Below are 27452 nucleotides of genomic sequence, written 5' to 3' on the forward strand. Positions count from 1 at the left end.
CTTCAGCCAGCAGTGATTGGTCGTTTGGATGTACTTCTGCTTCAGGAGCACAAGCTTTCTGTGGCTCATTCCCGTAGCTACGGGAAGATTCTCCCTGGACGTTCTCACACTTATTGGGAGCCCTCGATCGGCGCACAGGGGAGGAGTGGAGGTGTCTGTACTTCCGTGTGCGAGCAATTAGCCCAGGGAGTTTTTGGTCATGGCACGTTGATCCCAAGCCGTGCCCTTTAGGTAGGCCTGGAATTGGAGGGTTCCAGAATAGGAATCCTCAACATTTATGCTCCCACAGACCTCCGGTGCAGAGCCACCTTCTGGAGGACACTCACAGGGATTCTCCTAGACTTGGATTCCTGGATTGTTGGAGGTGACTTCAACAATCTAGAGACCTTGGAGGACCAGCAGGGCAGAGGACCAGAGTTTACTGGCATGTCTCAGGCAGAGCAATCCGCTTGGGACTCTTTTATCTTCGCGACAGGAGGTAGGGACAGCTGGAGAGACCCGTCCTTCCGTCGTTGGCACGGGAGCTTGGACTTCTCGTGGGGCTTCCGCAGGGAAGGAGGCAAACTCCTGGAGAGGCTGGATAGATTTTATGTCAGTGATTGGGCCATCAGCAGAGGCGGTCAGGCGGGTATAGTTCCAGGGACGACACTTTCCGCCGACCATGCGCCTGTGCTCTTATCATTAGACTCGGCAGTTCAGGCCCTTCCCCCCCGCTTGTGCCGGATTCCCGACTCCATCTTCTCGAGGGAGGACGTGCGCAGCAGTATCGGCAGTCTATGGGACAGAGATTGGGGCGAGTGCGTGGATCTGGTTGATTCGGTGGCGCAGGCTTTGCAGGAGTCCAGCCAGATTTGCCAGCTCGCAGCCCTACAGGTTCGACAGGAGTGGTGGGGCAGAGAGAGAGCTCTTCGGAGGGACCTCGCTTCCATTCAGCGACTCCAGCAGGCAGCCCCGGGCTCGGAGGAGCTTCGGATCCAGGCCCTTCGAGCCAGAGCCCTTCTTGAGGAGACTCTCCAGCGCCGTTCAGAGTTTTCCCAGCAGGATGGATTCAGGGTATTTCAGCATTATACAGGACAGCTTCTAGCAGGGTCATCATTGGCGGCAGGATAGGAGAGCGTTTTCGTTTGGAGAGATCGGTGCGTCAGGGCTGCCCCCTTGCTCCTTACCTGTTTCTCTTCTTCGCCGAGGCTATGACATACTACCTTCGGGCGAGGTCTACCGCGATCCGGGGTGTTCGCCTTCCCCTCCGGGAGGACACGGAGCTCCTGGACTCGGAGTATGCAGATGACACAGCACTGTATGTCCAGGATGATGAGATGATGTTGGAGAGGGTGAGGATGGCCCTAGAGGTCTTCTGTTCAGCAGCCGGTGCGAAAATCAACCGGAACAAATCAGTTGGTTTTCTCACAAACCCCGGGGCGTGCTCTCAGTGGGGGAGTTTTTTGGGTTTCAGGTGGATCCCGCGGGGACAGACAGCTAGATATCTCGGCTTTCAGGTCGGCCTGGATATCACGCCAGCTCAGCAATTTCTCCCGGTGCTAGATTCCATTCGACGGAAGCTGGCTTTCTGGAGAACTGCTAAGCTCTCCCTTGCAGGTCGTGCCCTGGTAGTCAACCAGGTCCTCCTAGCCACAGCTTGGTATGTGGCTTCCTGTTGGTGTTTCTCGAGATCCAGCGTGGCACAGCTTAGGAGGTTGGTTCGGAACTTCCTGTGGTCTGGGGGGGATGGTCTCAGAGATACCAGAGCCAAGGTTGCTTGGCAGACAGTCATTCTTCCGCAGGCTGAGGGTGGCCTGGGAGTCATAGACCCAGAGCTTCAAAGTCAAGCCCTGTTGGGCAAGCTAGTTATCCGCGGTTTGACCCCGGGGAGGCAAACGTGGAAGATGCTACTTCAGCAGGGGGTCGGTTCTTGTGTCCCGCGCCGAGGTGGAGAGTGGCTACCGTCCCTCAGGTGGATCTTCACTTCCGCCCCGCTCACTCAGCCCCGCTCCCCACTCGTTCGTAGCCTCCTCATGGTTTGGAGGCGGCTCCGCCTCAGTCTCATACAGTCCCCTCCTAGCTGTCAGGAGGAGATCGATCGCCAGCCGCTTATCTGGAACGATCAGGTTAGAGATGCCGAGGGCCTTCAGCTGGGGGAGAGATCACACATCAGGTGGGACGGCTGGATGCGGGGGCCAGCCCGGTCCCTTCGAGTTTGGAGGGACACGTACAGACATTTGGAGACCGTTGATCTTGCAGACGCAGCTGGAGGTGCCCGTGGAGCTCAGGCGAGACGTACGGAGATAGACGGAGCGATTCCAGCTGATTGGTTGGTTCCACCCGAGTTTCAGATCCAATGCCTGGTGATGACCGTTGGCTGGGACAGTTCACCCCCCGTGGCATCCCACTGGTGGTTGCAGGTCGGATGGACGACTCCTCTGTTTCCTTCTTCGCGGTTATGGGGGATGGCCAATATGGCAAGAATGTCGGCTTAAGTGGAAAGATAGACCTAAAGAGAGTTCAACATGGAAAAGGGTAAGCAATCTCCAAAGGAGGTTTCCCAATTTTGTTTTCGAGGACGTAAACCATTCTTAAGAGAAAGGGAATGTTACGTCAACCATAATAGCGGGGCCATGCGGCTTGGTTATGGCGAGGCGGAAAACCAGAGGGCTCGACAATGCTTGGCATGTCATGGGCCTAGAGAATCAGAGTCTAGGGTCACACCTAGGCCTAAGCATTTAGCATGTGGTGCATAGGGTAGCCCAAAAGAGGGCTTAAAGGAAGGGATCCCCTGCGGGACACATGGCATCAAGTGATGAGGCCACGTCAAGTATTGGGATAGGGGGAGAGTTCCACAGAGAACTCCAAGATGCAACAAGAGAGAGAACATCTCTTTGACACGGGCCCGGGGGGGGGGGGGGGGGGGGGAGGGGGGAGGAGAGGCTCAGAGCCCTCTATTATGGTCAGCATGTTACACACATGGGGTGGGTGGTGCTTATGCTACCATACTATTGGCATTCCTTTCTCTATGAGGTGAAACCATTTAATTGGTTTTAAAGGATGGCAGAGCTATTAAACAGGAAGATCTTGTCAAAATTCTAACTGAAGATTATATAAGTACAGACATCCTTGAGGTGCCCGATTCTCGCAGGTCGCAATACACTCCACCCCATTGCCTTATTTGGCATTTTGTTCAGGATATGGACCTGACCTTGTGGGCATCCACCTGATGTATCTCCTTGAACTTTTTTCTTCTCAGCTTTGGGCCAGGTGCTGTGAGAGCTTTCCACATGATGTATCTCTTACTTTTAGTCTCTCGCAGTCCCTCTCCCTCTGTTTTTCCTGAGAAGTAATGTATTCCATATTCTATCTCTATTTCTTTGTTACTGCAATTCATTAACACAAGCACAAATCTAGTCTCATCTCAAAAGTAACACATAGATTTTAGAACATTACAGCATCCATCCTTAAGTTAACAAAAAAAACGTTGGAACAAACAAAAAAGAAGCCACCAAGATACCTGATTCACGTGTGGTGTTGTCAAAAGTAGAACATTCGAGCCTAGAAATTTTAGATTTACAGCACAGGTTGCAGATGTCAAAAGGCATTGGGAGGTATGATTCTCCATACTGTACGCTTTACTTTGAAGTCTTATCTGTAAAGCTACCTGCTCTCCAGACTTTATGATCAATACATGTAAGATTGATAGGGACTGACAACAGCTTGGAATATGTAAAAAATAGTCCCATCAGCAAAGGTCTATGCATTCAGAGATACTCCAAAACTTGGATTTCTTGTAAATACCTTTGCACTGGAGGACTGCATATTCCCAAATGCAAAATAATAGTTGTAATCACTTTCCACTTCATGTTCAAGAATTCCCACACCTAAGCCAGCATGAAGAAATAATATTATATTTGAAAGCATGGAAAAAAGAAAGAAATGTCAGCATACTGCCCTTTTTGAGCAGATAAGGTTACATGACTTTCAGATCAGTATTGTTATACCTTGTGCAATTTTCAAGGAGGAAACCAAATCAAAATTGCTGAGATCCTGAATCCACTTTTGCATTTTCTCCTCCCCTGTGCACTTCACATCAGATTACTCAATTGAGCATTTCATGCTACAAATTTCTTAGGAAAATCTGTAAAGCAACGGAAATAAAATAGTGGAACACAGTCCTTGCTTACCCTTTATTACAACAAGCAGCAATTCCATATCAGGGTCTGATATATTGTATTGCAGCACTACCTGGGAGCCCTTATTGAGCCAAAAGGACCATTCCTACGTGGATAGAAGTATAATTTCAGATTACACACAGTTAACCAGTCCCTTGCAATCAGAATTGTGCAAGAAAACTCTTATTATGTCCTCAGACTAACGACATTCTTGATGTGCATAGACTGCAATTGAGAGACAGAAATACTACTCTCATGAAGTCAACTCTTTGTAAAGCATAAAAGCATACGACTAGCCTTACTCAATATGCTGCATCAAAAACAACTTAGCAAAGATGGCCCAACACCAGATCCATAAACAAAAAATTTTAGGAGCAAGCCAAAGAGGAGAGACAAAGGTTCACCCAACATATTCCACAAGAGAGGACACCTGATGTGCAATGTGCATTCCTCTTTGGTATCCAAATGAGCAGCAGCATCCCCAAGTACTGTACTTTTTTTGCAAAGAATTTACGCTTAGAGTTGTTTCTAAGCAATTGGAATACTTTTCTCAAACGTTCCACATGCTTTTTTTTCTAAATTATAAACTAAGATATCATATAAAAATACTACATTAATATGGATTTACGACACTATTCATAAGTGTCATAAATTTGTCGGAGTATTAGTTAAACCAAAAGAAATTACAGTAAAGACCAAGGTGAGCTACTTGGTTGGATTTGGCCTTTTCTAAGATATTCAGTTTGCGTTCTTCCATTTGAGTAAGTTTGTAAGGGGTTTACAAACAAAGGTAGATCCACAAAATATATATATACTTCTTTCTCATGGGGTAAACCAAAGTTAGATATCTTTCAACCATTGAATCATTAAAAGAAGCTTTATGCTTTTCAACAACATTTACTATTTTCAAGTGCAAAATAAGTAAAATGATCAACAAAAATAAGTTCTCAAATAGATACTCACATTCTTGTTGATGTAGCAGTTGTTCCACTTCCATCGGACAAAAAAGTGGAGAATTAGGTAATTCATGTTCCCCTTGAATCTAGTGACTCTACCATGCTTTTCAAAAAACGTATTTATAGCGTCCTCTATTCTTTCTTTTTCAAGGCATTTTACACCTTGAAAATCGGTGGAGATCTTGTTATTTTTTTAAGACCTATTTATAGTGTCCTTGTTCCTTTCTTTTTCTTCCTGCTTATAAATTGATGGCTTTAGGTCTTTTAAAATCATAGTTATACTAAAACGGGTTCCCCACCCTTCTCCCCCAAAATGCCATTTCAGAACCTTTCTAGACAGAAACAGTGTTTCTGTTTGGAAACATTTCCCTAGACAGAAAAGGCTAGGGAAACATTTCCCACCAGCCGTGAAGCATTTCCCCAAGGGGAAGTGTGCCATTTCCCCCTGGTTTGCACTCCAAAAGCCTGAATCGCCACCGCCCCTCCATTTTGCCGTTTCAGCCTCGTTCGCACTCCTTCAGCCCTCCTTCCACCACTCCAATCTCCACTCCTTGAACTCCTGTGGGCTCTTCAGCCCTTCAGCCCATCCACTCCTTCAGCCTCCTAAAAAGTTCAGCCTCCACTCCTTCATGCCTCTCTTTCAGCACTCTTTCAGCCCTCTCTTCCACTCTCCTTCAGCCCTCTATTTCATCCCATCCACTCCTTCCACTCTTTCAACCCTCCTTCAACCACCAATCCTTCAGCTCTCTCCTTCAGGCCACCTTCAATCCCCTCCTGCAACCCTCTCTTTCAGCTCTCCTGCAGCCCCCTCCTTCAACCTTCTCTTCCACTCTCGTTCAGCCCTCTATTTCAGCCCTGTTGGGGAAAAGTCACCTCCCCATCTGTAAGCCCCCATATGAGGAGAGCATGGGGAAGGTGGATTTGGGAATAATGTGGCTGCCACATGGGCAGCATATAGGCTGCCATGTGGGCAGCACACAAGACAGGTACCTGGTAGTATTGGAGCTGTCATGGAGGCTTCGGGCTGTACGGACTTGCCATGCAAAAGTCAGGGACTATACGGGAAATGCACAAGTTTGATAGGTTGGAATGACCAAAAGGGACCTGGAACAGGCGGTGCATATGTACGGACAGGTACAACAATCTGGAGCAGCCTGTACGAAACCATGGAAGAGGCCTAGAACAGCTCGGCCAAGTGAAGATAGGTGCAGGAGAGCCTTGGGGCCAAGAAGAGCAAGGAAAGGGGCTACAATGGGCAGGCCCTTGGTCCTTTCCTAGGGCCCTACCAGGCTGATTGGCTGACCAGCCAGGTCGGCCGGCCAACAGACCCAAGTTGGGTCACCAAAAAACCAAACAGTGGCTGATGGGGTTGGTTGATTGGGTTGGCCCAATAGGGCTGACCAGTCCACTATTATGGAGGGCCTTTGGCCCTAGGAGCCCATTGGGGGCCCACTTCCCATCCGGCGGATCAGCCCTTCAAGAGTAGTTTGGAGCAGCAGAGCAAAGACCTTGGGCCTACAAATAGGAGGACCAGAGGAAGTTGACATGCTGCAGACAGAGCTCAAGAGAAAGGCTTCACCCTCGGCTGTCTTCCAGGGCAACAAAGTGTACGGATCAAAGGAGCATTCATTGCCTCACCCGTGGCTGTCCACGAGGGATAGCTAGGAGGTGTGTTTGTAGGCACGGTAACAGCGCAACTCAAGCTCTACAGGAGCCCGCAAGCTGAGTGATCTAGAAGTGTCACGGAGGTAGGATTGCAAGATATGCCCACCAGGGAGAAAGTGAACTTGTATTTCATTTGTACCATGGGTACGGCTGGAATGGTTCAGAATGCAGGAGCAATGATGCCCCCACCGTTTTTACAGCCCCCCGTTTATGACAATCTCACTTCTAAAGGCAAATTGAAAGATTACAAGGAGGGAGGGGCAACTATCAAGTTTGAGACTTTCAATGGGATGCAAGACAGATTGAAGGCTTTGACATTCATGCAACAGTTTGATGCTGCCTCCTCAGGTGGACACTTCACAGAATCCTCCAAAGTCCGAAAGGCAGCCGCCTTTTTGAAGGGCAATGCGCTCCAATGGTGGACCAACCTCCTCTTGCAAGGCAGAGCACCTACCACTTGGGTCGAATTCAAGCAGGTCTTCTCAGCAACATGGCTCACTACCACTTTTGAGGTGGATATCATGACCGCCTGGTACAAGTTGGATGCTGCAAATTGCAGAAATTTGGAGGACTACAATAAGAAGTTTTGGGAAGCCCTACTGCCAGTGAATTCTTAAAGACATGTACCGCTGTCCAAGCAAATTGGGTATATTCATTGTAGAGAATGAAGGGTTTTCTCCTCCATGTAGAGCTTCTTAAAGGATGAATAGGATAGAAAATGGAAGAGTTAGAAAAAGAGTTTGATGATCTATAGAAGGAAAGACTTATTAGACTAAGCAGTCCTTAATTTGGAAATCATCTATGGTCAATGTTTACCTACTTCAATAACACATTTGGGCGAGAGAATCTTTTTACAACCGATCAGTTTGTTGAGGATATGTACAGGTTATTGAGTAGGTTATAAAAAAGAGATTTCAGCAGGATGGTATTCAAAAGAGAGATTCCGAGCATAAGAGTTGAGATTCAGTTAAGTAGCACATGAAGAATGTCCTTCATGTGAGCACAAAGAGATATTGAAGAGACATTGCATTGATACTTCTGTATTTTTGGACGTTTAGCATCAAGAGGAACCACAACTTGAAGATGCGATTGAAGTTTTGATTTAGAAGAGGTCGTGTACTGTCAAGGAGAAGGATACTTACAGATGATAAAGAGGCGATGCAAATGCAGAAGTAAAAGAGAGAGAAAGATACAAGAGAGAATCCAGAAGAGGACTCATGCTCATTCAAGCAAGAGGGAGTGTCGTGACAAGGAAAATATACATTTTGTTAATTATAGACAGTAGAACATTATTTCAAGATATTGCTGCAGGTTGCCAAGGGAGATTCGGGACTTCTGCACGAAGACAAGGGTTTCCAATATGTCTCAGTTGGTTGAGAATGCCACTACAGCTTATGCACTAATGCAAGGGAAAGTTTATGGGTTCAAAGGAAGCTCACAAGAGACATCAAGCTCAAAGGGCAACAAGACGGAATCCCCTAAGGAGTTCAAAAAGTTTTCGCAGCCCATGAAGGCAAAGTTTGTTGGAGGACAAAGGCAAGTACCGCCGACCCGCATGTCTGATGAGGAAAAGCAAATTCTTTATGATGCCAACAAGTGTTATATTTGCAAGGAGGAAGGCCACAGGTTTTTTGAATGCCCACATAAGAAGCGGAAGTTCCCTCCTTCTGAGCAAGGTGAGCACAAGGAGGAAAAGAGGACTGATCAGAGGAATAAAAAGCCCAAGCCCACTGCTGGTTTTTGCCAGACTTGATTGGGGCTGTTCAGAATACAGATGCTACAGAGTTATGCCGGGCATGAGGCAAGATAAGAGACCAGATAGCTCTGATGTTTTTCGATCCGGGAGCCAAGGCCAATTTCATCTCTCCAGAGCTGGCTGGAAAGTTAGGAATAACGGCAGAAGAGATGGGTCCTTTGTGTGATGCAGATATGGCTTGTCCAGGACTCAACCAGTCACTTACTTCGGTGATAGGCAAGCTGCGGATGCATATTCAAAGCTACGTGGACACAGAAGAGTTCTATATTATGCCGTTGAATGGTTGTGATGTGTTACTGGGGATACCTTGGCACTTACGTGTTGGGGCTGTTTTGGATACAAAGAATAAAACAATCACAATCACTCACCGTGGCAAGACCCACGTTCTAGATGCTAAATTGAAGGGAGAATCCATCCCTGTTATATCTGCTTCTGCCATTGGCAAAGTAATAAAAAAGCATCTTTCAGCGTACTTAGTGTTTGCATCTGAAAAGAAGTCAGTAGAAGAAGAGTCTCATTTTTCTAAGCTGGAAAAACAGTGGACAGATTTTCTTTTTCAGTTTAGGGACTGTTTTTCTGACTCACTTCCACAGGAATTGCCCCCTGAAAGGCCAAAAGCCCACACGATAAATATAATCCCTGGTAGTAGTCCTCCTAACCGACCTCCTTACAGGGTCAGTGCAGCCCAGCAAGAGGAAATTATGAACCAGGTCAAGGACCTGCTGGAGAAGGGGCTGATTCAGCCCAGCTCTTCACCTTACTGCTCACCCGTGCTCTTGGTCTAGAAAAGGATGGATTCTGGCGGATGTGCATTGACTATAGAGCCCTCAATAAGATCAGCCAGAGGATGTTCACAAAACAGCATTTCATACCACATTTGGTCTGTACGAGTTTCTTGTCATGGCATTTGGGTTAACCAATGCACCTGCCACCTTCAACAGAATGATGGACAGGATTTTTAGAGAGCACCGAGCCTTTGTTGGCACTTTCTTCGATGGCATCATCGTGTTCTCTCAAGATGAGGCTGAACATAGGAAGCACCTGGCAATTGTTCTCGAGGAGCTACGGAATCATAAGCTGCTTGTCAATGCCAAGAAAAGTGAATTCTTCATGCATGAGACCCATTTTCTCGAGCACATTGTTTCCAAGGATGGAGTTAGGATGGACCAAGCCAAGGTAGAGGCCATCAAGAATTGGCCACCCCTGAAGAACATCCATGAAGTATGCAGCTTTCTAGGCTTGTGCTCGTACTACAAGAGGTTCATTCGGTATTTTGCAGAGATTGCATCTCCTTTACATGCCTTACAGAAGAAAGGGGTCACTTTCAGATGGGGTCCCAAAGAAATTGCAGCTTTTGACCTACTGAAGGAGCGACTCTGCTCACAGATCCTATGATTATTTTGCCAGATCTTTGCAAACCCTTTGCTGTCCAAGCAGATGCATGTGGGAACAGCGTAGGAGGGGTACTTATGCAAGATGGAAGAGTCGTGGCATACGAGAGTAGAGTGCTCCGGGATGCTGAAATGAATTTTGGCATCTATGAGAAAGAGATGTTGGCTGTCATACATGCTCTTTCAACCTGGAAGCATTATCTTTTGGGTGCTGATTTTCATGTTCAGACCGATCATCAATCATTGCGGTACTTTCTCACTCAGAGAAGGTTGTCTAAAAAGCATATGAGGTGGGCACATTTTCTTTCTATGTTTCATTTTCAGATTGTGCATGTGCCTGGGAAGAAGAATGTTGTTGCAGATGCACTCTCACGCAAGCCCACTCCAGATGCAGTGTCTGTTAAGCCACAAGTTTCAACAGTGACCATTGCATATCATGATGAGCTTGATGCCATGAAAGATCAATATGCCAATGATGCTGATTTTTCACGGATTTATGATCAGTTGATTGATGGACAGAGGCATGAGCACTATACTCTCAAAGACGGATTTTTCATGATGCATGGCAGATTGAAGGTGAAATATGACAGGCAGAAGCCGACTCGACTGTTGCAGCCTCACCTATTCCCAATCGACCTTGGCAGAGCATTGCCATGGATTTTATCTTTGATCTTCCTCGTACACCATCTGGACATGATGGGATATGGACCATTATTTGCAGATTCAGCAAGCAGGCCCACTTCATTCCCATCAGAAAGAAAATTACAGCAGACCAAATGACGCGACTCTTTGTCTCATGTGTTTAAACATCACGGGATGCCTCAAGCAATCGTCAGTGATAGAGACCCGCAGATGACAAGTCTTTTCTAGAGAGGTATCTTTGAGAATATGGGTACCACGCTGAATTTCTCATCCTCTTTCCATCCTGAATCTGATGGGCAGTCCGAAGAAGCCGATTCCACTGCCCTTGATCTTCTCAAATGCTACGTTTCGGATCAGCAATCAAAATGGGAGCAATTTTTGCCACTTGTTGAGTTCGCGTACAACAACACTGTACACTCATCCACGAGGAAAGCCCCCTTTGAAATTGTGGCAGGAGAACGGAAGGTACCTCCCATTCTGCATACGAAAGAGAAGATTTTTGAAGCGGACAGATTTGTGGAAAGTTTGGATGTTGCTTACCAGAAGGTCAAAACAGCCCTCCAGAAAAGCCAAGAGAAGCACAAACGGGCAGCCGATAAGCATCGCCGCGAGTTACTTTTGAAAGAGGGCAATGGGGTGCTGTTGTGTTTTCAAAAAGCACGACTCAGGAAGATGAAAGGCAAGACGAAAGTGTACACAAAGCTGAAGATGTGGTATTATGGTCCTTTTCAAGTTTTTGAACGCATTAATGATGTAGCTTACAGGTTGAAGCTACCTGCCACTTGGACCATACACAATGCCTTTCATATGAGTTTATTGAAGCCTTTCCAGGGTGATGTGATTGCTGACCTACTACATGAGGATCAGCCCGTGGTGGAAGAGTTGGATGAAATCTTGGTTCCGGAACAGATTTTGGCACATATGGAAAGAAAAGTGAAAGGTAGAGTTTCCCGTCGCTACCTGGTGAAGTTCAAGAATTATCCTGCACTGGATGCGAGGTGGATGGAGAAGGGTGACCTAGCAGACTCACCTCAGATTTTGCAGCTCTACCTCAACGCGTTTCAGCTTGCACCAACTACGGTACAAGCTCCTATAGGTTCAGCAAAGCAGAGATCTGGAGCATTGCGTGGTGCTAAAGAGGAGGGTAGCACCTCCCCTTCCTTGATTTAGACTGCTCATATATATGGAGATCGCTTGGTGGCACCGATTGTCTCACCAAAGATGCTGCTTGCTGACAGTATTTCTGTCGTGAGGTCTCCATGATGGGTGTCCGTGACACTCGACACAGAGGATGCATTGATGTATGGATGGACTCTCGAGCTCTTTGAGCCCATATTATCATTGCAAATTGTATCTTACAAATGATGTGTATTCTGGTATGGGCTATTTTTGCCTATTTGTACTTTTTCAGCAGCAACCTAGGTAGTTTGTTGTTTTAAGAGGAGGGTATGTCACGAGGATGTGAAAAGTGATGTAAAGTATCTTTATAACTCAACCTACACTTAACCCAGGGTTAACCATGGTTAAGTGTTGTAATGGTTTGGTCGTGAGGGATTGGCTAGAGGAAGTGCACACTTCCTAGAAGTTCCTAAGGGCAAAGTCTAGGTGCACCACTAGGTCCTAGGGGCAAGGCAAAGGCTTTAAAAGAGGGGTCTAAAAGTTGGGCCCAAGGACAACCAATGTTGTCCTTGGTATGGGGGTTAGGACTTTAATGAAGGGACAAATGGCAAGGAGGAGATGCCATTTGTCATGCATGTGTATGCATGCCCTTCCCCCACCTTCCATCTCTCTCCCCTCACTCTCCCAGAGGTGTTGGACGTTTTCAGTATTTCTTGTGCAGTTTTTGAGCTATTTGAGCTGTTTCAAGCATGTTTTCAGCCGTTTTAAGCCTGTTTTGACTGTTCCAAGGCTAGTACACACTTCTAAGAAGAGCCAGAAGTCATTTCTGAACTTTCTGAAAATTTTCGTACGGAGTGTACGGACGCCCGTACAGACATGTTCAGTTGCCTCCAACAGGTGCCCGGGGTTGTCTTTTGCTGTGCTGGACCTTTGTGCACATGTTTCTGGCAGCGTGGTGGGTTCTGGAGCTGTTTTGGACCAGTGCAGGCTGCATGAGGAACTTTCCTTGCTACTTTTGGCACCCTCTCTTAGGAGGACTCGGGCATAGATCCCGAGGCAATCATTTCAGGGCAAATCTGTGAACCATCTTTCCTCTGCAGCTCTTTCTTGTTCACCCTCCGCTCTCTACCTTCATTTCTCTCTTCTCCTGATTGCAAGAAGACACCTGCACCTTGCTTGCGGGGAGCCTGGACCGAGGATAGGTGCGAGGAAGGAGCTCGCTCCTCTACCACGGACAGTGGGAGTTGGTTCCACGTTCTGTTTTTCCTTGTTCTTTCTTGCTTTGCAGCTTTTTGCAGTGCATGCATGTTGTGTGCAGTCCTTTCAAGACTCCTACAAGTTCTAGCAAGCACCCAAAGGCAAGGGTGATCCTGTGGAAGGCCTAAGGACAGTGTGGATGCATGTGATAGCCTTGAGGCTGCCTTGAGCTCAATTTGCCAGTGGTTTGGATGCCTGAATGCCTCTAAGTTGTGCCAGATCAGAAGTGAATGCCTGAGTATGCCTTGCCAGTGGGAATTCTAGTGGTGCACTTGGATTAGATGCCTTGAAGACAAGTAGAGGATTTGCAGAGAGGAACAGTGCAAGGTTGAACCCTTGTTGTAAAGCATTTCCATTCAGAAGCATTAAATAAATACCGTAAGGGACGCCAAGGCATTTGGGACCAATGGGTGCATTGTGTACTATTTTCATTGAGCAGGGGCATTCTAGCCTCACCTTTGTTGTTGTTGAAGCTTGTCTCTAAGTTGTGCTAGTGATTGAAGTGAATGAAGCTTGCATTGTGGCCATTTATGAAGTTTATGACTGAGTAGAAGAAGATCACTACCCTTTTGTTTATCGAAGGCCGGTTTCAGTGGTTCCATTGCCAGGATCGTCACCATCTTCCTACAGAGGTGAGCCCTCATAGTGTTGGGTGAAGGACACCTTCACTGCAATTGTTGCTATAGCCATCAATCTTAGCAAGCATGTCACACCGTGAGAGATCATTGACCATTTCAGAGCAAGAGGGACATGATGAAGAGAGAGCATCAAAGAGCTTTGAAGAGGAGCACAGTACCAAGGAACTTTCCCTACTGCTTTTGGCACCCTCTCTTAGGAGGACTCAGGCACAGATCCCGAGGCAATCGTTTCAGGACAAATCTGTGAACCATCTTTCCTCTACGGCTCTTTCTTGTTCACCCTCCGCTCTCTACCTTCATTTCTCTCTTCTCCAAATTGCTGGAAGGCACCTGCACCTTGCCTGCGGGGAGCCTGGGCCGAGGATAGGTGCGAGGAAGGAGCTCGCCCCTCTACCACAGACAGTGGGAGTTGGTTCCAGGTTCTGTTTTTCCTTGTTCTTTCTTGCTTTGCAGCTTTTTGCAGTGCATGCATGTTGTGTGCAGTCCTTTCAAGACTCCTACAAGTTCTAGCAAGCACCCAAAGGCAAGGGCGATCCTGTGGAAGGCCTAAGGACAGTGTGGATGCATGTGATAGCCTTGAGGCTGCCTTGAGCTCAGTTTGCCAGTGGTTTGGATGCCTGAATGCCTCTAAGTTGTGCCAGATCAGAAGTGAATGCCTGAGTATGCCTTGCCAGTGGGAATTCTAGTGGTGCATTTGAATTAGATGCCTTGAAGACAAGTAGAGGATTTGCAAAGAAGAGCAGTGCAAGGTTGAACCCTTGTTGTAAAGCATTTCCATTCAGAAGCATTAAATAAATACCGTAAGGGACGCCAAGGCATTTGGGACCAATGGGTGCATTGTGTACTATTTTCATTGAGCAGGGGCATTCTAGCCTCACCTTTTTTGTTGTTGAAGCTTGTCTCTAAGTTGTGCTAAGTGATTGAAGTGACTGAAGCTTGCATTGTGGCCATTTATCAACCGCTTCGCCTAGCAACACAAGACTATTGCCCTTTTGTTTATCGAAGGCCGCGGTTTCAGCACCTGCAAAGGAAGACACAAGTAGATGCATCTATGGCCCCCTTTTTTTACACAAACGTTATTTCAAGGAGATGGTATCTAAAATAAGCTTGATTTCAATGTTGCATAGCATGCGGGAACACAAATTGGATGTCAGGGATTGTGCCGAGTCGGGTAAGGTTCTCTCAGGCCATACTTTTTGGTCACCCTCCTTGGGCACCAGGGGAGGTACTTGCATCTATGTTTCTTCTTCTATACTCCCCTTGGTGATTGGACACGGGATCATAGTCCCTTCTAGAGCTCAGTGGATTATACTTTTGATTGGTGGGCATAAGGTTGGTCTTTTAAACCTTTATGCACCCAATTCTAGAGGGGATCGTGTCCTTTGGAAGGAACTGCTCTATCGGTCACATATTGCAGAGGCTTGGATTATAGGGGGCGATTTCAACATGGTTGAAATGCCCTCAGACAAAAAGGATGGTAGGGAAGGTGGTATCCACTCCCTAGAGAGAGCAGCTTGGGATGCCTTCCTTTTTCAATACAATGGCAAGAATGCTTGGCACGATGATGCTTTTCACATTCAACCACATTCTCTCATGTTTTCTTGGTCGAACAAGAGATTGCAGATGCCTATCCATGCACAGATTGACACATTTTATGTGGATGATTGGGCTCTTGACAGAGGTGGTACTGTTAGCATTGCACCTCGGATCATTTTCTAGTGATTCTGATGGTTTCAGATCCTCATGTGAGGCACCGCTCTGCCAGTGTTGGGATTCTAGATGCCTTTTATGCAGAGGAGGGCCAATATCTCATATGCATGATGGGCAGCTCTCTTCGTCAGACTTAGCTGCAGCCCTCTCTGGTATTAGTGACTTTTATCTTTCAGTTGCTCGTATCAGGAGGGGTGAGATCCTCAGGAGGGGTGATATGTATCCGTTAACAATTGACTGCCCTTCAAAGGGAGGAGCAAAAGAGGCCTAAAAATGCTTGGATTCAAGAGCGCCTTGCTACAGCAAGAGCCCAGCAACAATAGTCACTTTTAGATCAGAGAACAAAGTATGCCTTTCATGCTAGAGAGTCATTTTAGACTCACACGGGAGGTAAGGGTCAACAAGCAGTTCTTCTCTACTCTTGGGCCAGACATAGTAGGGAGAGCATCTCACATCTTGTTGACTCAGGCAGAGTTCTTCAAACACATCCGAATGCCGTCTTGTAGGTTGCCACCGATTTCTATGTCTCCCTTCTTACAGCAAATTTTAACACTCAGGCCATAGATGACCAATTACTCTGCTAGGTACTTTGTATAAAATCTTCGTCCGTAACTCTTTCTTCCAGATCTTATCCATGATACGCAGACGGGCTTTCTGCATGGCAGGAGCCTCTTTGACGACATCTTCTCATTTTGGGAGGCTTCTGATTAGGCCATGCATAATGGCCACAAGCTGGCCACTATATGCAGTGGTCTAGATGGAAGAGGGGACCTGCTTCTACAGTAGGCGCCTGGCAGGCCTTTAGGAGACTTTCAGAAGATCAGAGACTTTCAGCAATTGGCCACCTCAGAGGAAGTGCAGTCAGGATACAACAGATAGAGGCAACCATTCCGGCAGAGTGGATTGATACAGCTGACATGCCGATCACAGAGTCCACTCGGTGGGGAGCGTTCTCAGGGACGAGCATTCCTTTACAGAGATTATTGTCCTGTAGGATGCACATGAGGATACCCTAGTCTTTGATGTTCAGTCGGGAGGCAGACTTACAAGATCTTTTGATGATATTCTTTTGGAGGTTGCCTTTCAGCCTATCAAGATTGCAGGTTTCATGAAGTGGGGCAAGAACTCACAGTGGTATCTTGACCCCGATCCTCTTCTCCTTGCGCTGGGGTCTTGGAGACTCTGGTTTTATGATGGTTCCCCTATTGGGAATGGATTGATGAGGGGCACCGAGAGAAGAGCATCCACTTCTTTCGTTATACAGTCAGAAATGCCCAGAGATTTCAGCTCAGCAGTAGAGGTTGGAGGCCCTCCAGAGCCCCTCATTGGGATAGTTTCAGAGCCTCTCATTGGGATAGTTTTCAGATTTCCCCAATTATGCCAAAAAACTTTTGGCGTAGGCTCTGGAAATCCCTCAGGAATAGAAAGATCACTCTTTTCTTTTGGCTTTCTATTCATGGAGGGATTGAAGTGAACCTGTGGAGATCTAGGTTCGGGGCTGACCCTACTTGTCCTCGTTGCCACATTGCAATTGAGTCGGGAGGCAGACTTACCAGATCTTCTGATGATATTCTTTTGGAGGTGGCCTTTCAGCCTGATTGCAGGTTTCATGAAGTGGGGCAAGAACTCACAGTGGTATCTTGACCCCGATCCTCTTCTCCTTGCGCTGGGGTCTTGGAGACTCTGGTTATATGATGGTTCCCCTATTAGGTTCTTGCAGTGGGACCCAGAGGAGTGGGAATGGATTGATGAGGGGCACCGAGAGAAGAGCATCCACTTCTTTTGTTATACAGTCAGAAATGTCCAGAGATTTCAGCTCAGCAGTAGAGGTTGGAGGCCCTCCAGAGCCCCTCATTGGGATAGTTTTAGAGCCTCTCATTGGGATAGTTTTCAGATTTCCCCAGTTATGGGGAAAAACTTTTGGCGTAGGCTCTGGAAATCCCTCAAGAATAGAAAGATCACTCTTTTCTTTTGGCTTTCTATTCATGGAGGGATTGAAGTGAACCTGTGGAGATCTAGGTTCGGGGCTGACCCTACTTGTCCTCGTTGCCACATTGCAGTTGAGTTGGGAGGCAGACTTACCAGATCTTCTGATGATATTCTTTTGGAGGTGGCCTTTCAGCCTGATTGCAGGTTTCATGAAGTGGGGCAACAACTCACAGTGGTATCTTGACCCCGATCCTCTTCTCCTTGCGCTGGGGTCTTGGAGACTCTGGTTATATGATGGTTCCCCTATTAGGTTCTTGCAATGGGACCTAGGGGATTTCGAGGGACATGATCTAGATCCAGCTCTCATTGTACGGAGACACTCAATGGAGTCTTATTCTCTTCACTCCTTTCAGAGCTGCTCATGCCTCAGTAGACACATCATGGGAGATTCTGGCTAGTATTGCAGCTTGGCATATTTGGAGAGCCAGGTGTACAGAGGCGATGAAGGGTACACAAGTTCACCCTTCCCAAGCTATGTTCAGTATTTGGAACTTCCCAAGCTATGTTCAGTATTTGGACCGACACAATACACACTCTGATGGCCATCTAGGCGAGCATGCAGGGATCCTCCAAAGAAGCCACTACCAAAAGAGTTACTTTTTTCAAAGTTTGGAGAGGATCTCCTTTCTTCTCTGAGTCTCCCTCAAGGTTGAGGTGGCATTTTCAGCCTCCGCCTTGGTTTTTTATTACCTACTTTTAAGCTGTTCTTTTCCTCATGCATAGCATGATGTATTCCCGCATTTGAGCCTACTCTCACAGTTTTCACTCATACTTAATAAAGTAATTTTCTTGGAAAAAAAATTAAGTAGATCGTGCAACATTGAATCAAGCTTATTTTAGATACCATTTCCTTGAAATAACGTTTGAGGAAAAAAAGGGGGCCATAGATGCATCTACTTGTGTCTTCCTTTGCACGTACCATGCTATGGTATCTGAAATTACATCATTTGGACCCACATATAGCCCTCCCACTTTTGATGCATTGAGGGAAAATCTTCTAGATGATGAGGTGAAGGCATTTAATGAATCCATTCAACCTGTGTAGGAGAAACGTTGTTAAGTATGGGGTGACTTTGGTTGCAAACGGTTGGGGTAATGTGCGAAGTCACTCAATTGAGGGCATTTTGGCATATTTTAGACGATTTGCACTCTACATATGCTCCATAAAGTGTGAGCACATAAAAAATCTCCAATGGTTTGATGCAAATGTGGGCAAATGCAATGGAATATGTGGGTCCATCCAATCTTGTGTGCAATTGTTCAAATGGTGAAAATACATGTTAAAAGGCATTGGCAAATTAGCTTAGGTAAAGAATGTTATTCAAAGTCGAAGAGAGTCATTAATTTTATCACACACCATCATTTTTATCTTTCTTTGTACCGCAAGTATGTCCCCCCATACATTGAAAAATGGAAATTTCCCATTAATTAGTTGTGGAGAAGAGAAGAGGGGTGAAAAGGAAGAGGGAAAGGGCATGATTAAATGTGGGGGTTAAAGGTCACTGTGCCTTTACCCCGGTTATGTACAATACTCAAACACATATATAAATGAATGAAAAAGAAGATTAGGGTGGTTTTGCACCCACCAAAACTTGTGTGGCTCTCTGTCTCTCTCTCTTCTTCTTCCATTCTTGCTTCCGTTGAGAGCACTCTCAACTGGTATCAGAGATCGGGTGATCTAGCTGAGCGTGCGTGAATGCTTGGAAGCTCAACAGCTCTGTGGGAGGAAGGAGAAGCTCTGTGGGAAGCTTTGTGGGCGACTTTACTTGCATCCGAGTGTGCAGAGACCTTGGAGGAACCTTTGGAAAAGTCACTTTGGCTTTGCGAAGTGGTTTTGAGAGCTTGTTAAGAGCTTTCAAAGAAAAAGTCGTTTTTTGAGCTTTTCCCTGTTCCGTTCGATTACAGAGACTCCGTATTGACTTGTAGAGACAACTATTGCTTGCTTTTGGTGTCCACTTCACTTCAGGAGCTTGGAAACACCTTCATTCTTGAATCTGGGGTCATTTCATTGGATTTCTGACTCACTGTGTCAGTTCCTGAGTTTTTTGCCTGGGTGTTGGAACTCAAGTTTGGAGCAACCATTTGCAGATCTGTCAATTCCGATGGACTCAGGAGGTCCTAAAACTTCTATGTTGCTCATCATTCGCACTCCAGTGGAGTTTACAGATAGCTATGTTTCCAAAAACGTTTTTCAGTCCGTGTGTTGGACCCAGTGATTGAGACCACGGTTTCCAAAACCGTCTGTCCCATTGCGTTCCGGACGCCCAAAAATCCCTACCTATCAGTTCTTGCGCGATTCGGTGGAGGATTTTCAGAGTTATAGATCTCTGTGTATTCGATTTCGTCTCTCTGTTATGCATTTTTCATTCTAAGGTTTTGAAACCTTAGATTTATGCCACATGGCAGTGGATAAGTGTTGACTCCCATTTCTCACTCATCGGTTGGGAATTTGGAGTTCTGGCAGAAGAGAGATATTTGCAGATGTTCTTGCTGAGTCTGATTATGCAATGGCGCCCATGTTTTGAGGCATCTCAGGTTCTATTTTCAGTAGCGCTCATTACCGTGGGACTATGATTTCTTGAGCATACCTTATGCAGATCACTCTGGTTGCAGTTTGAGCAGTGTGCGCTCATTCGTGGTATGCATTGGGTTGCAGTGGATGATTTGTAGGCCATTTGGATGCATTGCGGTCCTTATTGGATGCGCTGATAGGCCCAAATTGCCTTGTGGGATGCTATTTTTTATGGACGCTTTGCACATGGATGCTATTTTATGCTAAGGGACAGCTTTGACACATTGTAGGTGATGCACTGATAGTGCTATGCTCTCTTGGATGAGATATTATTGATGCACATGCCAGTGGACAGTGTTTATGCTTGAGTCATTTGGCACTTATTGGCATTTTCTTTTGGGCCAGATTTGCTCATATGGATGCATAGTATATGCACATGAGTCAGATGCATCTTTTGATGCTTTGAGCTTTGAGTTTTGGTGATATTTCACTCTATTATGGCATACACATTTGGGTGCACTTGGTATTTGGTGTGATTCTCTCTTGCAGGTACTAGCATTTGGGATTTTGTTTCATTTGCATCATGGCATCCTCTTCCATGTCTGAAAAGGAGTTTTTCAGCATTAAAAAGTTTGATGGGACAAACTTTTCTTTATGGAAAGAACAAATAAGGGATGTGCTTATTCAAAAGAAGCAGATTAAACCCTTGGCAGGGATTGAAGCTAAGCCTGCAAATATGTCTGAGGATGATTGGAATGAGTTGGATGCATTAGCAAAGTCTACTATTAGACTTCATCTTGCAGAGTCAATTTATTTCACAGTAGTAAATGAGCAGACTACGAAAGATTTGTGGAAGAAACTGTGTGCCACTTATGAGAAGGAAACTGCCACTAATAAAGTTTACCTCATGAAGAGGCTGTTTGAGCTGCAGATGAAGGAAGGGGTCTCCATTGCTTCTCACTTGAATGAATTCAATATTATTTTCAGCCAGCTTCAGGCTCAGAAAATGAATTTTAATGCGGAGACTAAGGCAATATTTCTCTTACGTTCATTGCCATCCTCATGGGATACCTTCCGTACAGCTGTCAGTAACTCTGCACCTGGTGGAGTACTAAAATTTGATGATGTTGTGGGTAGCTTGTTGGCCGAGAAGATTAGACGGAAGTCTATGGACGGCAACAAGCACAATGCAGCTTAAATGTGCAAAGGGGCAGATCACAGCTCAGGGGGAAGTCCCAAGAAAGAGGGAAGTCTCGTAGCAAATCCAGGGCACGGAACATTGAGTGTTACCACTGTGGCAAGAAGGGCCATATGAAAAAGGATTGCTACAAGCTAAAAAGAGAGCAAAAGGATAAGAAAAAGAAAGCAAATTGGGGTGCAAATCAAAAGGAAGAGAGTCCAAGGGAAGACAAAGGAAAAGTGAAGATCGAGGAGATCAATGCAGTCACACATGATAGTGACAATGACGTTCTCTTCATGTCTAGTTTATCTACAGAGTTGCTTACTACTTCAGATGATGCATATTCCCAGGATTGGATTTTGAATTCTGGTGCTTCATTCCATGTTACTCCCCATAGGGAATGGTTCTCCACTTATGACAGTGGAAAGACAGGTTGTGTGCATCTTGGAAATGACTATGCATGTGACATAGTGGGAGCAGGTGACATAAAGTTTTCTTTTGCAAATGGGTCTGCATTTGTTTTGAAACATGTGAGACATGTGCCTAAGCTGACCAAGAGTCTTATTTCAGTGGGTCAGCTAGATGATGCTGGTTTTCACACCACTTTTGGCTTTCAAAGTTGAAAATTTCAGAAGGGCTCTATGCTTTTGGCCAGGGGTGCCAAGTGTGGGACTTTGTATCCCTTACATGTATCAGGGGTATTTGATCATGTTGTTGCAATAACCGAGCAGCCAAGCACTTCTTTGTGGCATTGCAGGTTGGGGCACATGAGCCAGAATGGAATGAAACTCTTATGCCGTTTGGGTTATGTACCGCATTTGAGTTTCTCTGATTTTGAATTTTGTGAGCATTGTCTCTATGGGAAGCAGACTAAATCAGCCCATAAAAGAAAGGGAAAGAAAGAGTTTGAAAAGCTCGATTTGATGCATTCAGACGTATGTGGTCCCATGCCTACATGGTCATTAGGCGGGGCTGAATACTATGTGACATTCATTGATGATGCAACTAGGAAAGTGTGGGCTTATGCTATAGCTCGGAAGAGTGATGTGTTCCAGGTATTTCAGAAATGGCTGGCCTTGGTTGAGAATCAGTCAGGTAGAACGCTTAAATGCCTACAGACTGACAATGGTGGAGAGTATCTCTCTCATGACTTTCAGTATTTCTGTGATACACGTGGGATTAAGAGGGAGCTCACATCCCCTCGTACTCTAGAGCAAAATCTAGTTGCAGAAAAGATGAATCGTACCATTCAAGAAAGGTTGCAATGCATGCTTTCCAATGCAAGTCTTTCTGGTGGTTTTTGGGCTGAGGCAATGAAGACTGCAGTACATGTGATCAATAGATCACCTAGTAAGAGTTTGGATGGTGGTATTCCTGAAGAGGCATGGAGTGGCAAGAAGCCCTCTTACTCTCATTTACGTATATTTGGGTGTGAGGCATATGCACATGTGCCAAAAGAGCTTCGAAAGAAGCTAGATCCTAGGTCTAGGAAATGCATCTTTCTGGGTTATGGTGAAAGTGGAGAGATGGACTATCGTCTCTGGGATCCAGAAGCAAAGAAGATCATACGCAACCATGATGTGGTCTTCAATGAGAAGAAGATGCATAAGGCACCAATGAGGGATGTGGAAATGAGGAGAATCACTTTCCAGGATGTGAATCCACCTGCATATGTTGATAGACAGCAAGCTGTCCATGCACCAAATGTGCAAGAAATGGTATCACCAAGTACTCCCACAGGTATACAATCAAGGGTAGATGATGGATCATCTATTGGTGGAAATGATGAGCCAAATGTGGCTGATATGCAAGTGGGACAGCAAGCTGAAATGCCCTTGAGAAGATCATCTAGAGTGTCTAGACCGCCTGATAGGTTTGTTCCAGGGGTAGACTATGTGATGCTTACTGATTGCGAGGAGCCTTCTTGCTACAGAGAGGCTATGATGCGTGAGGATCAACACAAGTGGGAGTATGCTATGCAATCAGAGATGAGTTCACTTATGAAGAATAAGACTTGGGACTTGGTTTCTTTGCCACATGGAAAGAAAGCCTTGCCATGTAAATGGGTCTACAAAATGAAGGTCGCAGGTGATGATGTGCCTAGGTACAAGGCCCGTTTGGTTGCTAAAGGGTTCAAGCAAGAGAAGGGTGTGGACTTTGATGAGATATTCTCTTCGGTTGTGAAGATGACCACACTTAGATGCATGCTTGGACTAGTGGCATCAGAGGATATGGAGCTTATGCAGATGGATGTCAAGACAGCTTTCTTGCATGGGGATTTGCATGAGGAAATTTACATGGTGCAGCCGGAAGGCTTTGAAGAAAAGGGCAAAGAGCATTTAGTTTGCAAGCTGAAGAAAAGTCTCTATGGTCTTAAGCAAGCGCCTAGAGAATGGTATCAAAAGTTTGATTCTTTCATTCGATCCCAGCTTGATAATCTTGGCACTATATGTGGATGATATGCTATTGGCTAGCAAGAATACTTATGAGCTAGATGCATTAAAGGCCAAGTTGCATGAGGCCTTTAATATGAAGGATTTGGGACTTGCAGGTCATATTCTTGGTATGCGCATCACGCGTGATCGGAGTAGGAAACTCCTTTGGCTTTCACAGAAGGAGTATGTTACAAAAGTATTGCAGCGTTTCAATATGGAGGGGGGGAAGGCAGTGAGTACTCCATTGCCTCCATATGTGAAACTGAGTCATACAGATAGTCCCAAATCAGATGAGGAAAGGGCCATGATGGCCAAGGTTCCTTATGCATCAGCGGTTGGGAGTCTTATGTATGCTATGATAGCTACTAGACCAGACATTGCATTTGCAGTGGGAGTTGTTAGCCGGTATATGGCTAATCCAGGAAAGAGGCATTGGGAGGCAGTTAAGTGCATCATGAGGTACATGAAGGGTACCAAGGAGATGTGCATCTGCTTTGGTAAAGGAGACATGCGTGTACTTGGGTACACAAATTCAGACTATGCAGGGCATGTGGATAGTAGGAGATCCACTTCTGGTTATGTGTTCACCTTTGCAGGTGGTGCAGTGTCGTGGATGTCTCGCGCACAGAAGTGCGTTGCTTTGTCTACCACGGAGGGTTGCAAGGAGGCTATATGGCTTGATCGGGTAGTGGGAGATTTGGGGATTCATACAAGTGTACCGACATTGCATAGTGATTCCATGAGTGCTATTCCGCTAGCACGGAATCCGGTCTTTCATGCAAAAACCAAACACATTGAGGTCAGGTACCATTTCATCAAGGAGGTACTTGAGGACAAGCGCATAGAGCTTGTCAAGGTTCATACAGATGATAACCCTGCAGATATGCTGACGAAGAGTCTACCTAGTCAGCGGTTTCAGTATTGTCGTGTATTGATGGGCATTGGATAGTATGCTCACTGCTTGTTCTCCCTTAAAGGCACATTGTCCTTTAAGTGGGAGGTTGTGGGGGTTAAAGGTCACTGTGCCTTTACCCCGGTTATGTACAATACTCAAACACATATATAAATGAATGAAAAAGAAGATTAGGGTGGTTCTTCACCCACCAAAACTGTCATGTGCACGGATTGGTATTTGACGTGTACTAGGTACACAGAACTAGCTCAGGTTAGCCTGGGGAGGCTTAGAGCTAGGCAGGCTTGATTCTCGGGTTGAGTGGCAAGGATACGAACTATTTATAGGTCTTCGCTATTTTTGGCGCCGGGGCCCGAGTCTATAAAAGAGGCCCAGGGGGTTCAGTTCTCAGTGTGCAGTTGAGAGCAAGTCTCGTTCCCAGGTGCTAGGTCTGATCCTGGATTGTGTCGCGGACGCGCGCCTGCATCTTAGCGTAGCCCAAGGCCCAGTGACAGATCCAAGGCTTCACAGCGCCACCTGGTGGTATGGGACACCAGACTGGTTTGGTTCCGAAGTTATCCCCCAGATACTGTGGCCCATTCAAGGTCATTAAAAGAATTGGACCAGTTGCATATCGACTAGAATTGCCTCCTGATGTTCAAGTACATCTAGTCTTTCATGTCAGTAGACTGAAAGAAGTATTGGGTGCAGATGATCAACTTGTTTCTCCTCATGAGATTATAGAAGTTACAGATTTAACTTTTATTCCTCACGAACCTGAAGGAATTCTTGAATTTCGTGAAAGACAGATTCGAAATCGTACTATCACGGAATACAAGATTAAGTGGAAGGATCGTGTTGAGGAGGATGCAACATGGGAGACATTACAAAACCTCCAAAGAACATTTCCCGATTTCTTAGCGAACTCAAGAGTGAGTTCTTAGAGGAGGGGGAGTATGTCATGTGCACGGATTGGTATCTGACGTGTACTAGGTACACAGAACTAGCTCAAGTTAGCCTGGGGAGGCTTAGAGCTAGGCAAGCTTGATTCTCGGGTTGAGTGGCAAGGGTACGAACTATTTATAGGTCTTCGCTATTTTTGGCGCCGGGGCCCGAGTCTATAAAAGAGGCCCAGGGGGTTCAGTTCTCAGTGTGCAGTTGGGAGCAAATCTCGTTCCCAGGTGCAAGGTCTGATCCTGGATTGTGTCGCGGACGCGCGCCTGCATCTTAGCGTAGCCCAAGGCCCAGTGACAGATCCAGGGCTTCACAACGCCACCTAGTGGTATGGGACACCAGGCTGGTTTGGATCTGATTGGGAGTTCGTGCCAGTAGCTCAGCTCGTGGCTCGGAGGGGACATCTTCTGATTCGGGATCACATCTCGTAGATGTCACGGTTGGGTGGTGAGCAGCCTGCTCAGTTCTGATGTTGTGTGTGGTTGTTTTGCAGATCAGGGGTTTCAGGAGTGCTGGGACGTGTCAGTTGGTATGTCATGTGCACGGATTGGTATCTGACGTGTACTAGGTACACAGAACTAGCCCAGGTTAGCCTGGGGGACTTAGAGCTAGGCAGGCTTGATTCTCGGGTTGAGTGGCAAGGGTACGAACTATTTATAGGTCTTCGCTATTTTTGGCGCCGGGGCCCGAGTCTATAAAAGAGGCCCAGGGGGTTCAGTTCTCAGTGTGCAGTTGGGAGCAAGTCTCGTTTCCAGGTGCTAGGTCTGATCCTGGATTGTGTCGCGGACGCGCGCCTGCATCTTAGCGTAGCCCAAGGCCCAGTGACAGATCCAGGGCTTCACAGCACCACCTGGTGGTATGGGACACCAGGCTGGTTGGGATCTGATTGGGAGTTCGTGCCAGTAGGTTAGCTCGTGGCTCGGAGGGGACATCTTCTGATTCGGGATCACATCCCGTAGATGTCACGGTTGGGTGGTGAGCAGCCTGCTCAGTTCTGATGTTGTGTGTGGTTGTTTTGCAGATCAGGGGTTTCAGGGGTGCTGGGACATGTCAAAAACTTGTGTGGCTCTCTGTCTCTCTCTCTTCTTCTTCCATTCTTGCTTCCGTTGAGAGCACTCTCATTAAACTAAGGGATAAAGGGGGGAGGGAGGAGTTTCAATTAAAAAGGACCACTTAAGAAGGGGGCATTAAAGAAGAAGGAAAGTGCTAAAGGGGGAGGGGTACTAGGGACCACTTGAGAGGGCTTTCACTCACGTACTAAAGGGGGAGGGGGAGGAGGGACCATTTATAATATTTTAGTTAGCACTAGGTATGCTCTTCCACTCTTTAGCGTGGTAGGACTCACATGTGAGAAAGACAACATTGTGGGTTCCAATCCTACCCTCTTGAATAATGTGCACTCCTCTTAGACATAGCTTAAATAAATAAATGAACCCAAACAGATTAATTAATCCATGGACAAACATAAGTTAGTTAGCCTCCATGGTCCAAAACAAATAAGAATAAAAATAAAGTTGAGCGAATATGTCCCCCCATACATTGATAAAGTTTGCAAGGAATGAGCTTTTGAAGTATGCAGAGACAAGGTTTGCATGCAATTTTTTGATGCTTGAAATGAGAGTTTTGCACTTTATAGGCTGTGCCAAGAGCCAAGAGTGGCATGCATGGTCTACTTCTAAGAAGGCCCTTGGGATATATTGCTATGACTTGTGTATAGGCAGTGATGATTTGTTGGGTGATGTATCACACCTCATTGCTTTGTGTAAGCCAATTGAGAAGTTGTTACAAAAGATTGATGGAGATATGTCTTTTATTGGCAGGTATATGAGTGGATCGATCGCATAATTGAAAATATCAGAGAGTTAGAGAAAGATCCCCGAAGGTTGAGAGAGTTGGAACAGTTGGCTATGAGCAAGTGAAACCAATATTAGTCTCCCATTCAAGCCGTTGTGTTTGCGTTGGACCCGGAGTTTCAACACAAGGCAAGTGCACAACAGAGTGATGCAAAGGTGGTCCATGGTTGGTGTTAGGTTTGACATCTCCTATATGCACTGTAGGGAGCGAGGGCTGCTTTGTGGGTGTGCCCGCCTAGTGTGAGGTCAATCAAGAGGGTACTAGACAAGGTCAATGCAGGGGCATCTCATCGCTATCTTGCCAAGGTACTGTGCTAGTCAGGGGCTCATCTCCAGGGTGGATTTG

At 46.1% G+C, this 27452-nt stretch overlaps 1 protein-coding gene across 3 annotated transcripts in view; it reads right to left on the minus strand.

The window, feature by feature from the left end:
* The window catches only part of LOC147888114 (E3 ubiquitin-protein ligase APD2-like), a 59514-nt gene that overhangs the window by 19260 nt on the left and 12802 nt on the right, over window positions 1-27452 (minus strand). For all 3 annotated transcript variants that reach the window (XM_087393755.1, XM_087393754.1, XM_087393756.1), the window contains 4 exons: window positions 4170-4263; window positions 3987-4061; window positions 3784-3866; window positions 3500-3646 (listed from right to left, as the gene is read on the minus strand). In XM_087393755.1, coding sequence (XP_087249881.1) covers window positions 3500-3646; window positions 3784-3866; window positions 3987-4061; window positions 4170-4263 — 399 coding nt within the window. The remainder of the gene's footprint in view (window positions 1-3499; window positions 3647-3783; window positions 3867-3986; window positions 4062-4169; window positions 4264-27452) is intronic.

Source organism: Dipteris shenzhenensis, chromosome 22 (assembly GCF_047967505.1).
Source record: "Dipteris shenzhenensis isolate YYH24624 ecotype China chromosome 22, Dip_SZ_1.0, whole genome shotgun sequence".
Classification (NCBI taxonomy): domain Eukaryota; kingdom Viridiplantae; phylum Streptophyta; class Polypodiopsida; order Gleicheniales; family Dipteridaceae; genus Dipteris; species Dipteris shenzhenensis.